At 39.5% G+C, this 27039-nt stretch overlaps 1 protein-coding gene across 1 annotated transcript; it reads left to right on the plus strand.

Annotated features, from left to right (window-relative positions):
* Nucleotides 1-456: 456 nt before the first annotated feature.
* Nucleotides 457-25104, plus strand: LSS (lanosterol synthase). Its single transcript, XM_063430043.1, has 22 exons — nt 457-559; nt 1452-1611; nt 3208-3346; nt 4384-4492; nt 5270-5391; nt 5578-5674; nt 5858-5993; nt 6071-6179; nt 7528-7646; nt 7722-7819; nt 8136-8163; nt 8249-8305; nt 9764-9835; nt 10113-10163; nt 12785-12934; nt 13014-13110; nt 13221-13326; nt 15579-15644; nt 15739-15819; nt 17673-17837; nt 19417-19495; nt 24192-25104. The coding sequence occupies exons 1-22, from the start codon at nt 546-548 to the stop codon at nt 24327-24329; spliced, it is 2193 nt and encodes a 730-aa protein (XP_063286113.1). The 5' UTR covers nt 457-545; the 3' UTR covers nt 24330-25104.
* The last annotated feature ends 1935 nt before the right edge of the window (nt 25105-27039 follow it).

Consider the following 27039-nt stretch of genomic DNA (forward strand, 5'->3'; position numbering starts at 1 on the left):
TATGTAGAATTCCTATGCTGCAAGATTTCTAGTGCACTGATGTTCCTGCTGTAGCATCTGCAATCTACAAACTGCAGGACAACATTTTTCCAATGTTGACCACCAATATGTAAATAGATGCAAAGGAAAACACAGACCATCAGGCAATCTTGGGTGATATGTCACTGCGTGAAATAACTGCTCAACGTTCTAGTGAACCAGTAACAAAATAAGGGAATTGCCCTGGATACTTCAGGTGTGGGTGGAGCTTATAGTCCTGCATAGCGTGTGATAGTTTCATGTTCCAAGCTGACATGGAACGTTCTGTTTTTCATTGGATAACGTCTGTGTGGACCCTGATCTGATTGGCTACATTTCTCTCTGCTCATGTCAGGTTAGTGTGATGCGTGATCGGGCGGCGCAATGCATTTCGGGAATTGTGGTCTTTAATGACGCCTGTGGATAGAATGAGACCTCGTCTAAAACTACAAATCCCGTGAAACCCATGTACATTTGGAGCAAGATAATTTCTTGATGCAAATACAGAAAATACACAGAGCTGAGAAATGAGTGGAGGAACGTGAGTATTATGCGGGAGTAGTTTGTAAATCTACTTTGATACATATGCTTAGATGTTCTACAATATAGTGAAATTAAACACTTAATATGTGATGCTATTATATTTTCAAAATGTGTTCTCAAAGGAAAATTCTGAAGCTGTGTTCAAAATCGGAAGAGACTGCAAAACGAGATAAATCCTTATTAAATGTATTTTGTCTTTAAAATTAGCCCTACCTGAATGCAATACGTTCAGTGACCCAATTGCATCTTATTATAATGAATGCTACCTCCTAGCAATAACATTCATAATAATGAAACGATACAATTCTAAAAAGAAAAGGATTCAATCAGTGTTTATCAGACCAAACCATACACACACATACAGATATAGGTTTTGGCTTTAAAATGATCCTCTCTCCAACATGAAGTTGTTATGGTGCCAAGAGGTCCTTGGTGTTTCCTTACCATTAGGCGTTTAACCGTTTCATGAATGGTTTAACCCCAAAATCTTTGCCTCAGCACCGAACACTCCGACTCCCTGTCCTTAACCCCTAATGGCAATGAAGCGTCAGGCACCTCCTGGAACCAAAACAACTTCATCTCAACATGATGCAGATAACTTTAATACGCTGTTGATTAATGTGACATACTAATAATTAAAATCACAGTTTGATTAATGAAATATCTTTTAGTTTGTGACATTCTCTTTAAAAAATATAATTTTTGATGACCTTTATAAACCTCATCTCTAATACTGTCTCTCTGCCCTAATTACTTTTACTGTGCTGTAGATGTTCAAAGGCCATTCCATGTAATGCTTACCATGTGTTAACAATAAACTGTAATATCATTTGAACACAGCTATCTTTACCTTTATAGCAAGATCAGAATTAAGTAATTTCTCTTCTCAGGTGCCTACGCAGGAGGGGTGGCCCTTACAAAACTCCTCCAGCCACAGACCTTACACGATGGCGACTCACATGCACAGAAGGCAGGCAAACTTGGAAATTTGTTGAGGGTGAGGACCGAGAGCCTAGTGTTTTGGAGGCTCATTCTTTAGGACTGAATACGGTATGTTTGATATACACAGACTGGCTAACATTCATCTTGTGTATAGTGATACAGTTTTACGTACGTAATGTCTGTAAACTGTATTTAACTGTATGGAACCAGAAATAGAGAATTATGCAGCTTAAAGGGTCACTCTAAGCACCATAGCCATCGGAGCTTATTGCAGTGGAGTAGCTTGGTGCCATAGATTGATTGATTTATTTGTGTATGCTATAGTTTTGAAGTAGTATAACAAAAAACTTGATTCTATAACACCTAGAGCTTGCTAGTTGTGCAGCATCATTAATCATGCAGAAACTACACTTCTCTGTTATCAAGTGCGTACCCATCCAGTCTTGAACGAGAGCTCTTGTCTAGAATAAGAGCTCAGAGGGTGTGTTTGACTGAAAACCAAAGGGTGGCGTCCACTGAGTTCTAACACCATAAATACTACAGTGAACCATAGGGAAGTACCACTTGAATAGTGTCATACAATCAGTGTATCTATATTAGATTTAATTTTTTTTTATGTTGGTATGCCAGCTCTTTATTAGTCATTAGTCAGGTTATAGCAGCTTTGTGCTATGTAGCAAGTGTCAGACCACTGATGCTTATCTGCATTTATATTGCACTAAATGGATTGCAAGCTCTAAGGGTCTAGCAGGGCACAGGATGAGAGACCCATTTTTCTGTCTCCTTAGACGTTGCTTGAATAGACACTTGCATTTCTGTCCTGACTCTGGGATTTGGTTTACAGCACAGGTTGCAGCGTGTTGCAGTAATCCAAGCTTCACTAGAGGGTTTACAGATGCCACTATGATTTGCATGAAGAACAAAGTCTGCATTGCTTTTAGGGGAATACTATCAGAATTGTATTTGGTAACACGCCAGGATGATGGAGTTTGGGATTATTAGAGAAATTAGAATTTAATTCCCAGATTGAGTTCCTAAACTGCTGTCAGAACTTGAAGACACTGTAGTTATTGATCTGTTTCTCACAATGGCATGGATGAATTTATCTGAGTGACATTGCTGGATTTTCCATATTTTTAAGTGACTTGGCTCAATAAGACATGCGTAGCCAAAGATTGCATGGACTATTCCGTGGTTTGGGCCACTTGCATATGTGGCAGTCCAAATGACAAAAAAACCATTAGTTATCCAAACAACTGAACCCCTTACTGCTGCTAGACTATAACTCCCGATTTCCAACTTGGAAGTATCAGACAAGATCTAAGTTTCTTTGAATTCTTTCTTTTTGGTAGAAGATATGCAATACAATAGGGAAAATTCTGCGTACTTCATCTACATTCGTCTCAGAGTCTATTCTAATATACTTAGTAAATATACTCTAAAATGTGAATGTCCAATACAAATCTCACTGGAGGTTTACCTGCACTATTTCTCAGATGTGTTCAATGATTTTGTAACCAATTAACCCTTTCATATGTCACTAAGCCCTACTTTAGTGCATCACTAGATTATAATTACTATTATTAGTATGGATGTTGTTTTATAAGATCAGGAATGTATTGTATAGGAATAGAGTTAGGCAGCCCGAGGAGTTTACAGTATAGTGGATAAACTAAAAAGTTTGAATTTTGTTCCTTTTTATAGAGTGAATTTCGGCCAAATTTACCAAAGGCAAACACTGCGCAGGATGCAGCCGATAATGGGCTAACATTTTATTCGGCTTTACAAGCTGAAGATGGACATTGGGCTGGTGATTACGGGGGACCCCTATTTCTTCTGCCAGGTAATTAAATTTTTTGGAGCCTTGTATTCAACACAGTAAATTCATGACTTAACCTTATTTCCTAAGTAAATGCATAAAATGCTTGCCATGCAATATGAGATATCAAGCAATAATTTTAAATCATACATCGTATGTCTTCCGGTATGTATTTCAGAAATAAACCATTTATGTTGATGTGGGAGACAAGCTAGGCCCACCAGTGAGGTTATGGTAGTCCTGCATTATCTGAAAGCCGAAATCGTACCTTATACAGTCTCACAAACCTTGTTAGGGTTAATCATCTCTCTGCAGTTGTACATTTTTGCCCTTTTTTGTGTGGGATTTACCTGTGCCTCATTATATGTTGCTCAAACAACAATGATAACAATAACGACGTAAATATGACAACTCAACGAGAAAAACTCCTGTGACATGCTCCTTCAGTGAGTGTGTTGGACTTTTGCTTTATTGGATTGTGGAAGGTGATTGCATAGTAACTGTGGGTAATGAATGCTGCTACAGACTCCAGCCTGAGCATTTTATCAATGGAACACTTCAAGCACCATACGTAGTACAGCACTCTATAGTGGTTATAGTGCCAGGGTTGCCCTGTTTCCCCCTCAATGCAGTAGTCAAACCATTTAAGTACAGTTTAGCTTCTTACCTGGGTTTTGCTGAGCACTACTTCCTTCCTCCACTACTTCAGATAGAGAGCCGGAAGCTAGGGCTTAGCTCAGGAAAGCGAACAGAAGCTCCTGATTAGGAGCTGCTGGCACTCTGTCGGAAGTAGTGGAAGCGACATGCAGCCTGTGGTGGACCCCAAGTAAGAAATCAAACTGTTCTAAATCTGTTTGGCTACTTACAATAGAGAGGACCATGGCATTCCTGGCAGCATAAACACTACAGCGTGCTATAGTGCTTATGGTGCTTGGAGTGATCCTTAATCAATTTGGCTTCCAAATAATCATCTCAGATCTTTATAGGTTCCCCTTTTATGGCAGGGCTCAGCTCGTGATTTACCTGTGTCTGATTGTGTGTCCCGTATTATGTATTTTAAGGTCTTCTAATTGCATGTCATGTGACACAAACACATCTGCCAGATGCTACAAAGAAGGAGATGATACGATATTTACGCTCTGTACAGCTAGCAGATGGAGGATGGGGGCTGTGAGTATTACCATTGGTCACCCTCTTTATATCTTGCAGTCAAATATAATCCCCTTTACATTAAATCATTATTATAGTTCTGTGTTTGCCTTGCTGTAAGCCAATCATAATTAATTAATACTAGAATCATCATCTCAATAAATGTTTTCATTTTTTTCATGTGTGAAATTAACTTTAAATTTCTCAATAAGCAAGTTTATGTTTTGCTTAAAGAAATGTGGTAACCTAAGTAATGTTTGCATTTACCTAAAAACACTAACACAAACTTATTCTGCCTAGTAGAGCATAAGAGAAATGAGAAGTTCTGTGGATAAGCTTTTAAAGGAACACTCCAAGCACCATAACTACTATGATGCACAGTTTTAAAATGCTTTGATTGCTTACCTGGGGTCTACTAGAACCCGCTCCCTGCTTCCACTAGCCAGAAACCCTCTACCTGAGCTAAGCCTGGCAGTGCAGGGCTTAGTTTATTAGCTGAGAGCGGTCAGTTGACACTTTTTTAGCCAGTATGCTCTCCCTGCCCCACAGGACTTAGCTCAGGATTGCTAATGGAAGCTCCTATTTAGAGCTTGCAGTTTTTAGTTGGAAATAGTGGAAGCATGGAGCGGTGGGCGACAGACTCCAGATACGTAGTCAGAAAGTTTTAAAACAGTCCTGACACCATAATCACTACAGAGTGCTGTAGTGTTTATGGTGCTTGGAGCATTCCTTTAAGGTGTACACAATAGATGGATCTCTGAGAGTGCTATTTTGATCTCACTGTCCTCTCTTCCCTAGGCACATTGAGGATAAGAGCACAGTTTTTGGCACTGCTATGAACTATACTTCACTGCGTCTCCTTGGGGTGTCCCAAGATGATCCAGATGTGACAAGAGCACGGAACAACCTACACAGCAAGGGTTAGTTGTTAATGTTAATGTATATGCTCAGTACCCCAGTAGCAGTTTATGCCTAGTTCTAAACCTTTTAGCCACCACTAAGAATAAATATATAACATATTTGTTCAGTACATCTTTCCTTTCTTTCCTTCTTTCTCCATTGTTCTCCATTTTAAACCTGAGCTTTATGTATTTTTATTCTTGCAGGTGGTGCTGTTGGTATTCCTTCATGGGGGAAGTTCTGGTTGTCTGTACTGAATGTATACAGCTGGGATGGAATGAACACTGTGTTCCCAGAGATGTGGTACACTTTTTTTTTTTGTCTGTCTGAATCAGTGTTCTACATCTCTCTTCTTTTCATTGTGTTAACCTGGCCATTTTACTTTGTTCTTCTACCATCACTTGTTCTTCTCTAATATCCAAACTCTGTCTGGCTCCATCTTGGTTATTACCTTCTCTCAATGCTTACTTACTGTCTGTGTTTTAGGCTTTTGCCAAGATGGTTCCCTGCTCACCCAAGCACCATCTGGTGTCACTGCAGACAGGTTTATTTGCCTATGAGTTATTGCTACGCCACCCGTCTTTGTGCTCGTGAAGATGATCTGATCCGTAGCCTGAGACAGGTAGGGAGCTGAGCACTAAACACTTTTGGTTTGACTCGTTATTGTGAATACAGATCTCATAGGTTTTTCTCCTGTAGGAGTTATATCTAGAAGACTACAGCCGTATTAACTGGCCTGCTCAGAGGAACAATGTCGCTTCTTGTGATATGTACACACCTCACAGTGCAATGCTTAACATTGCCTATGGTAAGGCACTGCTTTGTAAAAAGTTTAGTCTGACTTGTGCTTATTTTTATTCTAGGTGAGCATTTTGTTGTGTACAGCTATCTGCATATAGTCTATTTTTTCTACAACTGGTTCGTTTTCTTCTCCTTGCTGAATCTGGACAGGTAGCTTAGATACCTGTCTTATCCTTCCAAAAGAACCTTAAAACCCAGGGTTTGCCTCTCCTTTGACCCTGTTTTGGTGGAACTCCATTTGTCAGCATGCTGTTATGTTATGTGACTCTAGTTAGGTATTCCTGGTGGAGACAGCGCAGGCTGTATTTCTGGGACTTGAATTATCACAGGAGCAAACTGTGTTCATTTATCAATTACGAAATGCACTCCTGGTGCGTTACGTCATCTTCTACAGTTCCATAACTTTTTTTGGGGGGGGAGGGGGGGAGGTTGGGGGTCAACGGAGAACTGTTTTTCTTTTTTTTTTTTTGTGGGTGGGGTTGGACAACTTTGTTGGCTTAATCAGCGTTTGGAAAGTCTCTATATGAAAAGCACAGCAACGTCTTTTCTGTCACACAAGTGTGTTCTACATATTAATAGCAAGGTTAACTGTTGGTCTTGTTAACCGAAACTAATGTTTGCAGTGGACACCTACACAGGCTTTGATTTGGAACCACATTCTAAATTTGTTACCGTTTTTTTCTGTTTTTCTTTTTATAATAGGAGTTGTGTGGTAGGGCAAGCATTCAGACATGATATTCAAGGGAAGCGAGTTAAAATATAATTGCACAGCATGACAGCAGTAGCGTACTTAAAGAGATAAGGCTTTCCAACGTATTTCAAGATTATGGTGGGAGCAGAACTATTTGCAATGCTTCTCTTTGCATCTGTTTACAAAACACAACTTTATAGAAGGCTTTGTAAGGTGATTTCCAATTGGACTAAAATATTGGTCTCTCTCTGGAGACTACCTCAGGTAGGCGTCATGGATGTCTCGACTAAACAAAAATGTGTCCCTATTTGAGTCACTAAACAAGATGGATCTACGAGAAGTCCTAGGTGGAATTATCCCCTGGTGTACATATTTGTACCTATGGCATTAATTCCCAGAAAAAAATCTGGGCATTGATTCCTTGCATTTTGCATTTATTTGCGTTTATTATTTTTATTTCTTCCGCTGGAACTCAATGTTCTTCTTTTCTCCCCTTGTTATTTGTATGCATATTTCACATTGTATTAATTGGGTTTTATAGTCTATTTTGCACTCTTGTGTTATGTTTTTCATGATTATTTTCCTCTTTATTCTACCACTTTTCTTCCTGCTTTCCATCCACAGTTCTTTTCTCCTTCTTACTCATAAATGTCTGTGTTCACAGTTTTTCTGAACCTATATGAATCATATCATCTGACTTCCCTTCGACGCCATGCAGTAAATGAGCTGTATGACCACGTTAAGGCTGATGACAGGTTCACCAAATGTTTGAGCATCGGTCCGGTGAGAATCCAGTGGGATGTTTTGGCATATGGGTGTTGTGAAACAGGTCAGAGCTTACACTTTTCTTCCCTTTAGATTTCCAAGGTGATTAATATGCTGGTCCGTTGGCATGTAGATGGCCCTGAATCCTCTGTATTTAAAGAGCACGTGGACCGTATCCCTGATTATCTGTGGTGAGTCACCCTGCTTTGGATTACCAGGACACAAGTGGCCAAATGGTAATTTCTCAGCTGTTGCAGAACTACAGCTTCTGTGTTGCTTAATGAGCCATAAAGTTTACAAAGCACCCTGGAAGTTGTAGTTTGCAGATGTTGCGAACATACTTTGGGCCACTCCGATCTAGAATTTTTTCATTGTCTCTTGCTGTCATAAGGCCCATTTGTACACAAATAGATAGCTTCCCACCCTACGCTATTAATTTTGATTGCTGATCACCATTTCTTCTGAATGTTTTTCCTCCTTAAATTTGAACTTCTCTTCTCTTTCCAGGCTGGGTTTGGATGGGATGAAGATGCAGGTATTGCATTCACTTAATCTCAATATATGTACTCTGTCTACGCCGACGCTTTTCACTCTTCAATATGATTTTTATATTCTTTCAGGGCACAAATGGTTCTCAGTTGTGGGACACCACATTTGCTATCCAAGCATTTCTAGAGGTAAATCAAGTTTCAGCTGTGTGTAAACAGTGAAATAGAAAATGCATGTGTATGTTTATGGTTTTCTCTAGGCCAAGCACTTCATTGTACTAAGAACCCCAATAGAAGTAAACATTGTAAGCATTGTGTATAATGTTTCAAACAAGCATGCTTACTAATTTATCATGAGTATCATTGTAATGCTGCACACACTACAATAGAGTGACAAGTGACCCATGTGTCAGGAAACGTTGTGAAGGACAGGTTTTAAAATTGATCACATAAATAGAGAAACACTCAATTGCCCTGATTGAAAAGTGTTACAATTATGAATCCACTCCTGCTTCAGCTTTAAACTGTTCCAATGTTCATTTTTTTAAATGCCATACTGTATATCATTTTCCAGCTATGGCCCTTAAACTTTATACTCTGGGAAACAACAAGCATTTTTTGATGCATTATTTTTCATGTCTCTGTGTATATACTTTTCTTTTTAAAACCTAAAACTGACCTGTAGATGATGGGATGGGAGGTAGTTTATTTGTTAAATTGACTTACAGCTGCCACTGAAAAAAAAAATCCACTTTTTCTCGTGGAATCATTTGCTGCTCTCACAGAAAGTGGCATTTTATGTTTTGTATTGTAATATATTCTATATTGGATGGTTAGAGCAGTGGTATTGGTTTTAACAAAACTACAAGCTGGAGGTATGGCCTCTTCATGTTGAATTCATTATATAGATTATGCAATATAGCATTGGCAAAAAATAATAAATCAGAAATGTAAATAAATAAAAGATGCATTGGCATTCCTGCATTTTGCATCTTCTGTAACGAGCACTCACCAAACTAGGGAGTGATTTCAATAACATTGCTGAGCTTATCCTATATGTGCAGCACATTATGGGAACAGCACAGGTTTCTGGGAGTTCAGTTCAGTTGAAGTTTAATTTCCGAAGACATGTTTGCATCAAAAAGGGGACTCATGCAAGTTGGGAGGGATGGGCTGAAACGGCGGGCTAAAGAATCAGGGTAAAATGTTATTAACCAAAAATACAAAAAAAAAAAAAAACAATAATAATTAAAACTAGACAGTTTGGCATAAGTAACTGTAACCTAACTTACATGGGTTCTGGAGTGCCCCTTTAAGATTAAAATGTATTTTAAAAAATTTTTTTTACTACCTAAACTAATTTACCTAGTCAGGGTACAGATATAAATAAAGACTTGCTAATAATCATTTTATTTTGTACAAAGTGTTTGTGTGTCTGTGCTTCATTCTCTCTGTGTTATACTTGTCTAGAGGGTTCACAATTGCACACATACATTGCACTGTTATTCATAGTTACTTTTTTAAGATTTCCTCTTGGTTATGATTCTGAATATTATTTATTTCACAGCACTAATATAGCCCAAAATATATTCATTCAGACCCTGAAAGATTCTCCTCTTACACTCGCGATAATTCTTCATTTTTCAGGCAGGAGCTCACAAGAAAGTTCAGTATCAGGAGTGTCTGAAGAAAGCTCATGAATTTCTGCGTATAACACAGGTCAGCAGGCAAGATGGGCACTGCAATTGTGTGGGTGAGATTGGGGGAGGTAAGTGGGGGATTGTGTTTTGGGGGGCTAGGGAGGGGAATTCAGTACCGATGGGAGCATGGGTAGAAAGAGCTACCGTGTATTGGGAATAGAGGAACGGGTTTCTTTGGAAAAATGAAAAAGGAAGAAAACCAACACTGTTGAATACTGAGATTGACTAGGAATGTAGACCTTACAATGCTGTATATGGCATGGATATAATTTAATTGCTGTGTTTATATATTACAGATACCAGACAATCCTCCTGATTACCAGAAGTATTACAGACAAATGAACAAGGTAATGTTTTCATCTTGCAGGGATATTTACAGTGTGATGAAAGTTCAAGATACTAGTTAGCTACCAGTGCATGTGTAAACCCATTGTGCATATGTAAATGGTAGATATATACAAGTCATATTAGATCTTATCAGATCTCTCTCCACTTGTCTTGTGCCTTCCTTAATGCACATCTTCAACTGCTCTCTCTTCTGGCGTTGTCCCTGCTGATCTTAAACATGCCACTGTAGTACCTATCCTGAAAAAAACTGTCCTCCCCCTCTAACTATCTTCCTATATCCCTACTCCTTTTTTCCTCAAAGCTTCTGGAAAGACTTGTCTTTACCCGTGTGTCTCACTTCCTCAATTCCAACTTTCTCCTTGACCCTCTTCAATCTGGCTTCCGCCCTCTCCACTCTACAGAGACTGCGCTTATCAAAGTTACTAACTACATAATTGCAGCTAAATCAAAAGGCCACTACTCCATACTAATTCTTCTTGACATCTCTGCTGCCTTTGACACCGTTGATCATGCTCTCCTTCTTCACACTCTTCAATCACTCAGTATCTGTGACTCTGTCCTCTCATGGTTTTCCTCCTATCTCACCCAATGCTCATTCAATGTCTCCTTTTATAATGATACCTCCATCCTTCGTCCTGTCTCGGTTGGAGTACCCCAAGGCTCTGTCCTTGGTCCCCTTCTATTTTCTCTTTATATTGCCTCTCTTGGCAAACTTATTACCTCTTTTGGAAACGGAGCTCCTTGTCTTTCCTCCTCCTTTTACTGATCCTTCTCTTTTGCTCTCCCTTCAAGTTAGTGGTATCCTCATAAGTCCATCCTTGCAAGCGCGCTGTCTTGGTGTCATTCTTGATTCTGGCCTCACCTTTGAGCCTTTGTAACCCTCTCCTGATTGGTCTTCCCAAAAGCCGTAATGCACTGCTACAGTCCGTAATGAATGCTGCCGCCAGACTGATTTTCCCCTCTAGTCGGTTCTCTCACACCTGACCCCTCTTTCAGTTCTTACATTGGCTTCCTGTATCCTTTAGGTGTCAATTCAAGATACTAATTCACACCTATAAAGCACTGAACAATTCTAGCCCCTCTTATATCTCTTCACAGATCCATAGGTATGTCCCTTCTCGGTCTCTCCGCTCTGCCCGTGACCTTCTCCTGTCCGCTGCTCGCACCCGTACGGCCAACTCACGCTTGCAGGACTTCTTGCGGGCGGCTCACTTCCTGTGGAATAGCCTGCCTACCGCCATCAGACTCTCTCCTAGTCTTGCATCTTTTAAGAAGTGCCTTAAAACTCATCTCTTTAGGAAAGCTTATGGCCTCCCAGAGTAACCTCTACCTCACATACCTGTCTCTTGATCTCTCCTAAAGGGCAGCACTCTACTCTCTCTTCCAGCTCTGCTTCACTCCCACCTTATTTGATTGCGAATTCCTGTCCTAATGTGTTTTATACCCCACCTCCTATAGACTGTAAGCTCATTTGAGCAGGATCCCCTTCAACCTATCGTTCCTGTAAGTTTTCTATTAATTGTCCTATTTATAGTAAATCCCCCCTCTCTTAATATTGTAAATCGCCATGGAATCTGTTGGCGCTATATAAATGGCAATACTAATAATAATAATAAGTCATAGCTTGTTTCATGAACTGGAATATATTTCTTCTGTTCATTTGTGCTTAATGGTGAAATGTGTAAAGTCACTTCTCGTGGCAGCTGAATATATTTCTCTTACTGCTGTAAAAGGACTAGTACATATCACCCAAGTTATAGTTCAACAACAGTTGGGGATCTACCCTGGTCACCCCGTCACATGCAGGGATATATTCTATTATCAGGGGTGATTATACATCCAGTAAAAGTAGAGAACTGCTAATTAGTTAGTTAATGTTACATTTAACTCTTTTAATAGGATGCAGTCAGAGAAATGGTCCCACAGGGCCCCAGAACAGATACACAATATGACTCTAAATAACAATACTGGCTCAGTTCTCTACCATGTCTGGTCTCTACATATTAAATTCTCATGTGACAAACCTAGGCCATGTTCAAAGGCCAATCACATAGACACTATGTCCAGTATTTACATCGGTCTTGTCTATTTTGCTTTCTGTTTTTTTTATAATGTGTTTGTCTTGTGTTTTTACCATGACTGCTATTGTGTGAGCAGGAACCATTTCACCTCTAATATCTGTCCATTGCTTGTTATATATTGTACAGTTTTCTCTTTGTCACGCTGTGTCGTATTGTACAGCTTTCTCTTTGTCACACTGTGTCCTATTGCACAGTTTTCCCTCTTTGTCACGCTGTGTCCTATTGCACAGTTTTCCCTCTTTGTCACACTGTGTCCTATTGTACAGTTTTCCCTCTTTGTCACACTGTGTCCTATTGTGTTATTCGCTAAACTCCAAATTTTTCCCGAATTAAATTCAAATGTAAAAAATTGGACAAAAATAGCTGATCTTGAAAAATTCTTTAACTCAGCCATAGTCACAACGTGACTGTTTTAGACTCCGTTTTGCCATTCAGATTTAATCAGTGAAAATTAGGCATTTCGTGAATAACACTGACTTTTTTTTTTTAATTGTACAATTTTCTCTCCTCTTCACACTGTGATGTGTTTTGTGTTGCAGGGCGGTTTCCCATTTAGCACCCGTGACTGTGGTTGGATAGTGGCCGACTGTACAGCTGAAGGACTAAAATCTGTGATGTTACTTCAGGAAAAGTGCTCCTTTCTGACAGATATTATCCCTCGGGATAGGCTCTATGATGCCGTCAATGTGGTGAGTGCATGTCTCACCTCATGTTTGTTTTTTTGTATTTCTGACTGTGACTACCACTGACTTTTAATCCATCTCACAGTTGCTCAGTATGAGGAATCCAGATAATGGCTTTGCTACGTATGAAACAAAGCGAGGCGGACATTTGCTGGAATTGCTCAATCCTTCGGAGGTGTTTGGTAAGTGATTAAAAAGTGAGAAATTGAATATAACATCATGACATGTACCACAGATTCACAGGTGTTTCTTTTTGTCAAACTGATGTTGGTGTATTTTTGTTTTATTTCAGGGGACATCATGATTGATTACACATATGTGGAGTGCACGTCTGCTGTAATGCAGGCACTAAAACATTTTCATGACTGGGATCCAGACCACAGAACGCATGAAATAAGGTTTTGTATTATTTAAAAAATACCTGAATATTTAACTGTGCTGTAACTCTTTCTGACATATGTATTCATCTCAGGATTAAATGCAGGTTGGGGCCTGAGTCACACAAGAGTGTTTAAGGCTCTTGTTATGTTTATAACTTTGCTTATGCAGCCCTAGTTGCACCTCCCTGCATGTGACTTACACAGCCTTCTTAAACACTTCCTGTAAAGAGTTATCTAATGTTTACACTTCCTTTATTGCAAATTCTGTTTTATTGAAAATGTCCTATCTCCTGCTCTGTTGATAGCTTGCTAGACCCTGCAGGAGCCTTCTGTGTGTAATTAAAGTTCAATTTAAAGAGCAGGAGATACAAACTTTTACAGTTAGTTAACATCTGATTGAAAATTAATATTTTTATTTTTTTATTCATGCAGGCTGTGTCAGTCACAGTCAGGGGAGTTGTGGCTAGGGCAACAGAAACAAAAGTGACTCCTAAATGGCAGTGAATTGAGCAGTGAGACTTCAGAGGCATGATCTATACACAAAAATGCTTCATTAAGCTGACATTGTTTTGGTAATTTTAGTGTCCCTTTAAGGCCAGAGTAATGGAAATGAAAGCATAGCTGACTGAGATTTTTACAGTTAGATTATTTTGACCTTAAATTTGAAATTCTGTTCAAATTCACTTTTAATTCTCTCTTAATAAGTGAATATTCCTGGAAAGCTACTGAAAATTTTATAAAAATTAAATATTTTGGTAGTAACAGTCCAACCTAAAAAAAACATCTTATATTTGATGCAATTCACTACCTATTCCTCTTGTGTATGCTAACAGCCTGTTGTAGTGGTTATGATGCTAACAGGTTTCTCTTGCCATTCCCTGGTTCTGAGTGCTTTCAAGCAGTTTGACTTGAATGAAGTCAAGCAGTTTGACTTGCAGGTGCCCTTGAAGGGTCTTGCAGGTTCTCACCGTATTGCTACTATAAAAGTTGCATTTCCACATTATACATGTCAATTTTGCCCAAATAATAGGAAGTATAGGTTCCCTGAAAGCATCAGCTGGCACACTCTGCTAATAAAAGCTGCCCAAATTTGACCAAAATTGACATGGCTTTTGTGGAAATATAATTTTTGCAGTTGCAATAAAGTGAGAGGGTGGGCCACAGGCGCCTGGGGACCCTAAGTGTGTGTTAGAATGCTTGTAAAGAGTTTTAACACAAAACCAGGGCACAGAACAAGGCTGTAGTGGTTATGGTCCTTAGAATATCCTGTGAAATTCAACAAAACAATTAGACAGGACACACATGTCAAAGTGCATAGAATCTGAGAAATGCTCATAACCATTGTACAAAGCTACATAATATATAAGAAAAGTATACGTAATAATAAAAAATATCCAATGCTGGAATTTTAGCCACGTAAGTGGTTCTTACTGCTTATTAATTAAAGGAGCACTATAGTGCCAGGAAAACAAGCCCGTTTTCTTGGCAGTATAGGGTTATTAGGTCCTCCCCACCCTCATGGCCCCCCTTCAACCACATACCTTTCTCCAGCGCCGGGCTCCCTCGGCGCTGGGGAACTTTCCTCCTCCTGACGATGTCAGCGCCGAATGCACATGTGCGGCAAGAGACTTGCGCGCATTCAAACCGCCCATAGGAAAGCATTACTCAATGCTTTCCTATGGGCGTCAGCGTCTTCTCACTGTGATTTTTACAGGGAGAATCGCGGAAGCGGCCTCTAGTGGCTGTCAGTTTCTCGTTTCATGTTTATTTCTATTCTTTATGTTAGAAATGGTTAGGTATTCTAAAGTAATTCATTTCTCCTGCTTCCTATAGCAGAAAATCCACTCACATATTTGTGTAGAGTGCATTTACATTTAATTTCCAGCATGTCGCCACATTGCTAGCATTTCCCATGAATAGAACACACCTGGCTAAACTATGAACTACTGCAATATTAGAACCTGTTTGACATGCGTTCAGATCTACATTTTACAGCTTGTTATAAGGATATATGCTTGCTTGAGGTTACGGAAGCGTACATATTAAAAACCTTACCATTTTAAACAGTGCTAAAACAACATGTAGAACATGTTTTATTTTTTTATTTAGTATTGTATTCTTGGCTAACAGATTTATTTTAAGCTAAAATATGGTGTGCCAAAACAATTAATAACGCTAAACAAAATGTAGTAACTATAAATTCTTAATTGTCAAAGGCATAATGCATTTCCACTCACAAACTGACAACATAAATCTTTTGTGCTTTGCAGAGACACATTGCAGCGTGGGCTAGATTACTGTCGCAAAGTGCAGCGCAATGATGGGTCTTGGGAGGGGTAAGTACATAAAGTTGTCTTCTGTCAGTTTTTTTATTTTACTTGTTGCTAACTAGTTTTCACACTGGATGTTTTTGTTAAATTCTTTATGCAGATCATGGGGTGTTTGTTTTACATATGGTATCTGGTTTGGCTTGGAAGCTTTTGTTTGCATGGGATACACATATAAAGATGGGTAAGTACTGGATCTGTATGCCTTAGACTATGTGCTTTATTAATGTATTAGTGAGCTATAGAAGTAAAATAACAATGCAGATTCAGCCTTTAAACCAAAATAAGAGTTAGAAAAGTACCATGAACATTTCAGTTACTTGATGGTGTCATTGTACCTGTAGTCTGTATGTGCAACTTTTCAGTATGAATTGCTGCACATACAGAGTTTAACCTCTTTGTTGCCAGAAGTGTAATTCCACCTACTAGAGTTCTGGTTGGCTAATGTCAATTCTGTGCCAATTATATTGCACAGAATGGCATTCATTGCTGATAGCAGTCAGCTGACTTTCTCAGCCAATAAATGGCGACAGCATCAGCTTCTGGCAACTTCATAAAAGCCTGTCACCAAATCACCAGAGCCCAGCAGAGACTAAGGTAGACTAAGGTAAGAGGGCAAACGTTTGTTAAAAGGTTTGGCTCATTACTGGGCAATTTGGCCAGGGTACTTCTCACATCATAGCTCTACTGCATGCTGTAGTGGTTATGATGCTTGGAGTAACCCTTTAAATTGAGGATGTGTGACAATAGTTATGTATGCTTGGTGTTTATGAAATCAATGTAGGTTATGTAGGTAGTCCATGATTGGGTATTCAAATTGACAAAATAATGTAAAAAGAGGCTAATGCTAATACAGTACGTTTTAATTAAAGTGGAAGAAATATGTATAAGCACCAAAATCTTAAATAGGCGCACTCTACAACTGTATACGCTCCCAATATGCATGAAATTAAAGTGAAAATGAAATGGCATTAAAACAATGAAAAGTACTGAATTATTGTTCTTTTCACTGGATGGGTCTAATAAGTGCAGTATATATATCTTCTGACAGATTAGACGTGTGCAGTGTATATTCTTTGGTTGGGATAGAAACAAATAGCATATATTTTTTGAACAGTTTGGTTAGGAGTATATTGACATGTGGCTCAGACAAGAGCAGTGTATACTTTCAGACAGAAGCAGTTTATATGTCAAACCGGTCAAAAAGGAGTGGTGTACTTTGACTAACTTCTCATGGGCTGCATATATTTACTAACAAGTTAAATAGGGGATGTGCATATTCACTACCTAGTGACATAGGGGCTATATATATTCCCTTACTGGCCAGACAGGGGCCCTGTATATTCGTGACACCGATCACATAGGAATGGAGCATATTATTCAGGCAGGCAGAAGTGATATATATGTTAAAATACGGAACAGTGAATACTTTTAATAGATAAGAGCAATGCATATTTTTCTAGCAGGTCAGATCGAAGCAGTGTATGTCAGGCAGACATGGTGTATAGTGTCTATGGTGATGCATCAGACTGTATACTTCCAGACAGATCTGAGCATTTCATATCTTTAGAAATATCCCATTGGTGCTGTGTATAGTTCCAATCTAAACCAAATCCTCACTATCATAAAATAAGATTTTGAAACATTACATAGTCCTATAGGAGCATTCTAAATAGTGTGGCTGTTTCATCACTGACGAGATAATGTAAACCTTTCTGTACCAGTGGAAAGAGCAATCAGTATCCCCCTATTAATCTAGGATTAAATATTGTTTTATCCATTCACTCATAGGAAGTTGTTGCTAACAGTGCAGAGTTGCTAACAGAGTTACATTTCAATATTTACTCAGAGCTGTAAAAGAGCCCATTAGGCCTGGTGCTGACAATTATGATGTATGATTACATAAAACAAATATACAAGATTATTTTTTTTTTAAACAAATCAAGCATTTTTGTAAATTTGTATTGTTCTTTTTTTAGGGGGTTGGGGGGTTTGTATGAGATATTGAGTAATATATATCTTATTTCCTCTCTCTAGTTCCCCAGAAATCATCAATGCCTGCAATTTCCTTCTCTCCCACCAGATGGAAGATGGAGGCTGGGGAGAAGATTTTGAGTCATGCGAAGAGAGAAGATATGTTCAGAGTGCAAACTCTCAAATACACAATACATGTTGGGCTCTGCTTGGTTTAATGTCTGTAAGGTAGGTCAATGTAATGTAGCTATAGTATAAGGATTTTGCAACTTATAGGCTTCTTGGCAAAGCAAAATCAAATCCACATTCCCACACCTAACAACTAACCAAATCAAGGAAAAAAGATTAGAGAAGTTACACATAACTTTTATATATAGTCACACTTTAGGTTTACTGCTAGTATCAGGGAAAATAACATGTGGTTGTACATTGTAACATTGCTGTCTTGCCCTGAAATCAGTGTGTAATAATATCCTTCTTTAGAACTGGTTGGCTGATGTCTCTACATTACATACCTAGAATCATAAATAAGAAGCTGAGAAGGAGATGGTAAAATGATAGTCTGACAAGTGACAGCTTTTTGTGTGTATGAATAAGTACTGTGTGGCCTCAGGTGAAGAGATATTTACTGAATTTAGTGAATCTGTGCCAGGTACAGCCTTAACCACAACCACACAGACAAATCTAGATACTTTTTGCATGGAGATTTGAGAGAATGGAGAAATGTCATTAAAACTAAACCTTTCCCTCCTGTGTGGGTACAGTGACTGGCTCGTTTGATTGACCTCTCTATCTATTTGGGATAGGATTGTAGTTAAATGTTCTCTGACAATGCAGCCCTCTCGCGTGTGTCTGATCCTTACAAACATAGCATGTCTCTTTATCATATTTAGTAGGGGTATCCGGGACTGACTGTTCTGGGCCAGGGTGAAGTGAGTCTTAAAAGACTTCTTTAGCAAACCAATGATTATGTCATTGTAGTGTTTTCTTCTTTCAAAACCAGAGATCTTATTCACTAGTTGTGAAGAAAATAGTATGGTCTTCTTCCCAACTTGTAGAGTAATAGCTGAAACACCAGGATGCCTACTTTAAACCAGTGCCATTTGCATGTTGTGGGACACAACACAAATCTAATGCACAAAGTTAGGAACTCTCCTCACAAGACAAGACCCGGGTTCATTGGATGGGCTATGTTGAAATGGGGTAACTATTTAATGGTTCTATTCTCTGTTTATCCCTTTTCATCTCTCTAGCTTTCATATCTTTATACCTGTTCAAAGTAAAAAAAGAAATCCTTAATTTTGAGTGTTATTGGAAGAGTGTTATTGATTTCTGTAAGTAAAGACAAGTCACACAGCAATTATGAAATCCACAGTTAATAGATGCAGAATAACCATGAAGTAACCTTAAAGAGAATATCCAAAATCTGAACTGGCACAACTGCCAGAAGAGAAGGAAATAAGTGGCTCAATTTGAGTAACACAAGCAAAAGGATCTGGTTACTGTCAGGATCTGGGTGTTGTCAATCATTTTTCAGCATTTAACAGCAATTCGATTAAAGCATTTATTTAACCTTGGATCTTGTAACACAAGGCTCTATAATGGGATTTTTCTATACAGCATAGGAGTATTTACCAAAACAAGCCATGGAACATTCACCTTATCTAGCCCAAAGCATGTTATTGTCCATTAGGGTCTGCAAAATAACACACATTTATTTTCCTATACAACTCAAAGAGCACACACAGTATTAAATAAAATCTATAGCTGGTGGAAATTTGATGTGCTCAATGTTTTCGTTAAACAGGTTCCCAGACGTGGCTATTTTGGAGAGAGGCATCAAATTATTACTGGAGAAACAGCTCGCTAATGGAGACTGGCCTCAGGTATCTAATTATTTACCCCACATACATTCAGAACATATAGCATGTATTGATAGACTTTTTTTTTTTTTTTTTTTATATTCTTTATTTTTCTTGTGCTTGTAATTACAACATGCTTGCAGTGCCAAGACGGTGTGTACAAGTTATTCAGTGTCATACAATGTCATGGCAGAGGAAACAGCACATTTACATTTTTTAGATAGATAGAACAAGCTTGGTACATGAGGATAAAACTGTTACAGCTGAGCTGTACATGCGTAGTTGAGTAGTTATTATGCTAATATACGATTAGTAAGTTACAGGCTATACAAGCTAACTTCTGGTGTGTAGATTTCTCCACACTGCTTTAAATTATCCGCCAGGGGGCAGCGAGTCGCTGAGCTTGCCGGGCAAAGCATATATTTAGGCTTAGACATTTTTAAAACGTTTTCCCTGCAGTTCTGCAGTGATTAAATCAATTGTATTAAAATCATAAATGGTATGAAAAGGACAATGTTAAACTAAAGAATATACAGTGCTTTGCTAGACTGACATTATACAAGGTTAGCAGCTGCTTGGTTGCTCCTGTAGCTGCGCTGGGTCGGCTGTCATCCTGGCCATCAACAAGTCCCTTGTGTTTCCTGCTGGTTGTATGAGCGCTTCGGTACTTGCCGGCCAGGGGAGCGATCGTTTTTGTGATTCTGCCAGCATCAGCCTTGGGTGCAAGAGAAAGCCTGCATGCTGTGACCATTGCTCCTCTTTGTGTGGGCAGAGTGAGAGTCCTGGTAAAGTCCCCTTAGGTCTGCCGGTAACTCAGCGAGTTGTAGCTTGAGTGTAGTTGGGAGCTTGGTCTCCGGCTTGCAATGGGTGCGGCGGCCATCTTGGATTTTGCCACGCGGTTTGTGGGTGATCATGCTGCCGCTCGGGTGGTAGAAGCGATCGCTGCCTCTCCGGTGGGGTCTGGGATAACCCTCCCAGCCCACAGGGGGGGAGAACGGGGCCCTCTGTAGGCGTGCGAGAGGTCCCGCCGGACTAAGCGCGGGAGATCGGCCGCCTCTCCCGCCAGAGCCTCACGGCAGGCCTCAATCCCAGCTGCCCAGCAGTCAGCTTTACCGGCAGGACGGGGGCTGATATTGACGTCGAGGGTAGTTGCCCGTGTCCCCTCTGCCTTCTTGTGGTTGTTGATAGTTTTTTTTACGGGGAAAAAAGGTAATTATTGCCTGCTTTTGCCATTTTCATAGCGGAGCAGAGTTGCCCCACGTCCATCCGGCTCGGCGGTCAGGCCCCGCCCCCGTATTGATAGACTTTTAGTAACCACTAAACATAAATAGGCTATATGTACCCTATAAAGTTATTTACTAATTGTTACAAATACATCTACAGTTGTGCTAAAATGTTTGCATTCCCTGGCAGAAAATGTGAAATTTTAGCATTGATTTTGAAAATATGACTGGTCATGCAAAACATTGTCTTCTATTGAAGGATAGTGATCATATTGTACAGCACTATGGAATTTGCTGGCGCTATATAAATAATAAAACTAATAATAATAATTTGAGGCCATTTATTATCGCATAGTTGTTTGGCTCCTTTTTAAATCATAATGATAGCAGAAATCACCCAAATGGCCCTGATCAAAATTTTAAATAACCTTGAATGTTTGGCCTTGTTACAGAGACACAAGGTGACACACACAGGGTTAAAATGGCAATTAAAGGTTAATTACCCACACCTGTGGCTTTTTAAATTGCAATTGGTGTCTGTGTATAAATAGTCAATGAGTTTGTTAGCTCTCATATGGATGCACTGAGCAGACTAGATACTGAGCCATGGGGAGCAGAAAAGAACTGTCAAAAGACCTGCGCAACAAGGTAATGGAAATGGAACTATAAAGATGGAAAAATATATAAACAGATATCCAAAGCCTTGAAAATGCCAGTCAGTACTGTTCAATCACTTATTAAAGGAACAATATAGGGTCAGAAACACAAACATGTATTCCTGACCCTAAAGTGTTAAAACCACCATCTAGACCCCCTGGGCCACTCATGCCTCCCTAAATATAGGAAAATCTTACTTGTATTCAAGCCTGAAGCTGTAGCTGTGCATGCTGTTTGCCTCAGAATAGAAAGCTGTCTGCTGACATAATCAGAAGTGGTGGCCTAATCCAATCGCAATGCTTCCCCATAGGATTGTCTGAGACTGACAAGGAGGCAGATCAGGGGCAGAGCCAGCACAATTCAAACACAGCCCTGGCCAATCAGCATCTCCCCATAGAGATTAATTGAATCAATGAATCTCTATGAAGAAAGTTCAGTGTCTGCATGCAGAGGGAGGAGACACTGAATGTTTGGATGCATTTTAAGCAGCCATGACCCAGGAAGCCCCTCTAATAGCCATCTAAGGAGTGGCCAGTGAAGTTATCACTAGGCTGTAATGTAAACACCACATTTTCTCTAAAAAGACAGTGTTTACAGCAAAAAGCCTGAAGGTAATGATTCTACTCACCAGAACAAATTCAATAAGCTGTAGTTGTTCTGGTGACTATAGTGTCCCTTTAAGAAGTGGAGAATTCAGGGAGCTCTTGATACCAAGCCAAGTTCAGGTGGACCAAGAAAGATTTCAGCCACACCTACCAGAAGTAAAATATAGGATAGATTAGGCGCTCTCTATATAACCATAAAAGTTGTAGGGCAGCAGTAAACCAGCAGGATTTCCCAATACCTGCTTGCAGTGTAATATGTAGAATAAGAAAGGTGGTAAACCGCGCCCAAAAGTGCAAAATACAGGTGGACCAAGAAAGATTTCAGCCACACCTACCAGAAGAATTGTTCAGGTAATCTCAGGAAAAATACAGGCTGCTCTGGAAAAAGACGGTGTGGTTGTTTCAAGGAGCACAATACTTGAATAATAAATTAGCCACAAAAATCCTGGTTACAAAATGCTTGACAACACCGTGACACTCCTTACAGCTTCTGGCACACTGTAATTTGGAGTGACAAGACCAAAATAGAGCTTTATGGTAACAAAAATAAGCGCTATGTTTGGAGAGGGGTCAACAAGGCCAATAGTGAAAAGAATACCATCCTCACTGACATTTTGGGAGGGGGGGGGGGAGAGGGGAGGCAAGAGCTCTAAAGGCACCAGGAATCTTGTGAAAATTGATGGCAAGATGAATGCAGCATGGTATCAGAAAATACTGACAGACAATTTGCATTACTCTGCACGAAGGCTGCACATGGGACGCTCTTGGGCTTCCAAGCATGACAATGACCCTAAACACAAGGCCAAGTTGGCCCTCCAGTGGTTACAGCAGAAAAAAAGGTGAAGATTCTGGAGTGGCCATCACAGTCTCCTGACCTTAATATCATCAAGCCACTCTGGGGAGATCTCAAATGTGCGGTTCATGCAAGGCGACCAAAGACTTTGCATGACCTGGAAACATTTTGCCAGGATGAATGGGCAATTATACCACCTGCAAGCATTAGGGGCCTCATAGACAACGATTACAAAATACTGCATGCTGTCATTGATGCTAAAGGAGACAATATACAGTATTAAGAACTAAGGGTATGCAGACTTTTGAACACAGGTTATTTCATTTATTTATTTGTGGCCATGTTTTGTTTTATGATTTTGTCATTCTGTTCTAACCTACAGTTGAATATGAATCCCATAATAAGTAAAATAAATGTGTTTAGCCTGCTCACTCATGTTTTCTTTAAAAATGATACATATATTACCAATTCTCCATGAATGAAGGGCATGCAAACGTTTGAGCATAACTGTATTTCCCAAGTGTTACATTGACTTTTACCCAACTATTTTATTTTGATAAAACAGATATAATATAAAACCCATCACATATTGAATTCAATAAATCATTAGCCTTTTTAGCCTCTCTTCCAGTTTGCATTATTTGCTATATGTAAAGTGCTATTAAGTGTATTCATTAACAACTCTGTAATTAGCAGTAAATTCTGTATTGATATCAACTTCCCAAGATTTTTTAATATTATTTTACTAATGCCTAAATTTAAAGGGATACTCTAAGCACCAAAATAACGTTGGCTATATTAAAGGGACACTCCAGGCACCCAGACCACTTCTGCCCATTGGAGTGGTCTGGGTGCCAACTCCCACTACTCTTAACCCTGCAACTGTAATTATTGCAGTTTTTTATAAACTGCAATAATTACCTTGCAGGGTTAACTCCACCTCTAGTGGCTGTCTACTAGACAGCCACTAGAGGGCACTTCCTGGTTTCTAGCACAGGAAACCTGTGCCACAGCGTCGCTGGACGTCCTCACGCTGTGTGAGGACCTCTAGCGTCGCTCATTTCGCCATAGGAAAGCATTGAAAAGCATTAGTTCTCCCCGGCCGGTGGGCGGGATCAGTCTTGCCCACCGGCCGACGCAATCACTGGGAGGAGCGGCGGCGGAGGAAGAAGCAGCGACGTGGGACATTCACTGTTATTTTGGAGTTAAATCACTTTGTTTATGCAGCCCTAGCCACTTATACCACAAGTTATAGGACATTTTCATGTGTTATTCCATTGCATAAAATCTAAAGAAGGTCACTGCATATGGTTGCATTTGGAAGTAAAGAAAATTATCTAGACATTCACTTGTTTCTAAATAGTTAAACAGCACTGCTTGACTTTGAGATTTCACAGCACTGGTTTACTCATGCTAACTCTTTCTTTATCTCTGTTTCACAGGAGAATATATCAGGTGTGTTTAACAAGAGCTGTGCAATCAGTTACACGTCATATCGAAATGTGTTTCCAATTTGGACACTAGGTCGTTTCTCCAGGCTGCATCCAGATAGCCCATTGGCAGGAGTACTCAAGAACTGACTCTGAACAGGCCTATACACCTGGTTATCACACCATACTACCTCTTGCCTCCCCAACATTAATTTATTTCAGCATTTGCTAATTTGAGCCACCATTATGCCACTGACGTGGCCATTCCCATCTCATCAATGCTAAAAGAGATATTCTAAGCTTCATAACTATTACCTATTACAGATTTGTGTGTTGGTTATGTTGCAAATAGTTTTTTGCTGCAATCTTTGTCAAGTACTTTTAGAGCAGCAGAGGGACCAGACTTTGGATTCCAGCACAACAATGGCTAATGTAAAACCAGTGAAAAGACTTGACTAAACGACTGCACTCAGGGACTGTTGGCACCATAATCACTATTTCAAGCTTTCTATATTAAACGACCTACATATCCATACAATCTGAGACACAGTTTTAAGAGAATACAAATATCAAATCAAGATAATAAGTGCAATTATATTTCTTGTGAAAATGTCTTCAAGTGTCTTGCAAGTAATTGAACAGCATTATATCTGTAGATATAGTTTGTCATCGTTAATCTTGTTTTAATATATTCAAATTCAAGTTGGGTTAATTGCTTCTGCAATAACATTTTCTACTAGCCAGATGTACTGATTGTGTTTTGGTTTTATATAATTCTCCTGTGCGGATCTGTGCAAAACATGAGCTGTTTTGTAATTTGTAAATAATACATTAGTTGGTTCTCTATTGCTGAAAATGATCTGAAGTTCCAGTTTAAAAACATGGTGTGTCACGATGTGAGAAATTAAATTTTAATAAGAATGAGGGTAAATGTTGTGTAAATAGTGACGACGACAAATTGGCCATTTGGAAAATCCCAGAAAGTCAAAGTTTTAGTCTGTAACTATTATACTTACTCATAATTTAATGAGTGGTCTCCAATGAAGACTAGCCCAATCACTGCTGTACCTCTACTCTTCCACACTAATAATGTTCTGATTGTAGCCCATTTTCTGTGTGTTGTGACACATGCAATATAAAGAAAGGTAAAAGGGCATTTAATTAAAGGGACATAACTCAATTGACAACATCATTTTTTTCAACACGCAAAAAACATTTAAACACAAATATAGTACGGTAACTAAAATAAAGCAAGACACGTTTGAAAACGATGTAATAAGCTTTTAGAACCTTAACATAAACTTTGTCCGTTTGATTTTTCAGCTAGAGAAGTCTCTTCACTTTACACATTTTTCAGTTAAATTTTCAGTATGCGCTTATCTGTTTGGATCTGAAATTCCCACAGGATCTTAGGATTCCCACAGGATTCCCAAATATCATTGCCATCTACCCTTTGTGGCACCTCTCATATGAATTTAGGCAAGCCCAGCCCATATTCTGTGCAGATTATTCAGTACACAATCCCAGAAACATGGTTGTGCCTCTCAGTGTATGATGTCCCTCCTAACATCTTGCACTTGGATACTATGTGCTGGATTGTCTCAAATCCCTCTTTGTACAATCTGCACCTCTGGTCCTGTCTGGTGTGTCTGTTTATGTTGATCTGGTGCAGATAGCCTGTGCTGCTAGGATTAGTGCCCCAGTGCTATCTTTCAGTCCTGCAATTTCCGAAAACTGTGTTGTTAGATTCTTTATCCAATAGGTGTGGATCATGTCAGGTCCTGGGGCTGGCCAGCTGTACATGGGCTCCTTGTTGTTGGATATCTCCTACTGTGATTGTGACCTGTTCCTGTTTCACTGGGCATTGGTGATGCGTGATGCTCTTTTCTCCCAGATGTTCGTTCAGTATATATGTGTCATATATGAACTTGTTGGTTTCTTTGCTTGTGTTGGCTGAGATTGTAGAAAGTACCTCATTAACCACTACTAACGTATCGTCTGCAGGCAGTTTTCCAGTAGTCTTGTTAGATAATCAAGGACTGCTAGCTTTTTTATGATCATCTCTCTTCTATCTGCTGTTATGTCGACTTGGGGCACTGTACTAACTAACGCAGTGACATTACCTCTACCACTATGTATGTATACAAGTGTATATATAATACAGATTAAGGAACAGCACACACATAAATATACCCAAGGAGTATGCAAACTAAAGATGGTATACAAAGAGCTGCCACCTTAGAGCCCCCCTACGAGGCGTCTGGCTGTGTGCTAAGGCATAATAGGAACTTGCTTACCCAGGCGGCAGGTGCCTACTCTGCCCAAATATGTCCGTGGGGAGAATGGAGGCATAAAGGAAGCTCTAATCTTCATTATCTTCCAGCACTGCTCCTTCGCATGTCCTGCATTGATCCAGGCTATGATGTCACTCCAGTCCCAGGATCAGTAAACGGTGCGCGAGGGAGCAGTGCTGGAAGAGCACAAATATTACACAGGCCCCAAACGGGACCCCAGGGACAGGATCCACTCTAGCTCTGCCAAAGCTAGAGCTGCCAGAGGTGGCACACATCTCTGTAAACAAACCAATAATTAAAGCAGAAATAAAATGTTTGATATTTTTCCATTGGTACATCTATTCGTACTGGAAGTTAAAGGTTTTTTTTTTTTAAATATATTTTTAATAATTAAAAAAACAAAAACCTTTTGATATCTGCAAAATAACTTGCTGCTTTCCACACCAGAGTCCTGTGTTAAACATGTCATTAGTTCAAGTCTACAGCTGCAACTCTGCACTTGTATTTCACAGGATCAACTGATCAGACCTGTTTGCCCTGTGCTTTGTTTTCATTGTGGCAGCTTT

The sequence above is a fragment of the Pelobates fuscus genome, chromosome 8 (genome assembly GCF_036172605.1).
Source record: "Pelobates fuscus isolate aPelFus1 chromosome 8, aPelFus1.pri, whole genome shotgun sequence".
NCBI lineage: Eukaryota > Metazoa > Chordata > Amphibia > Anura > Pelobatidae > Pelobates > Pelobates fuscus.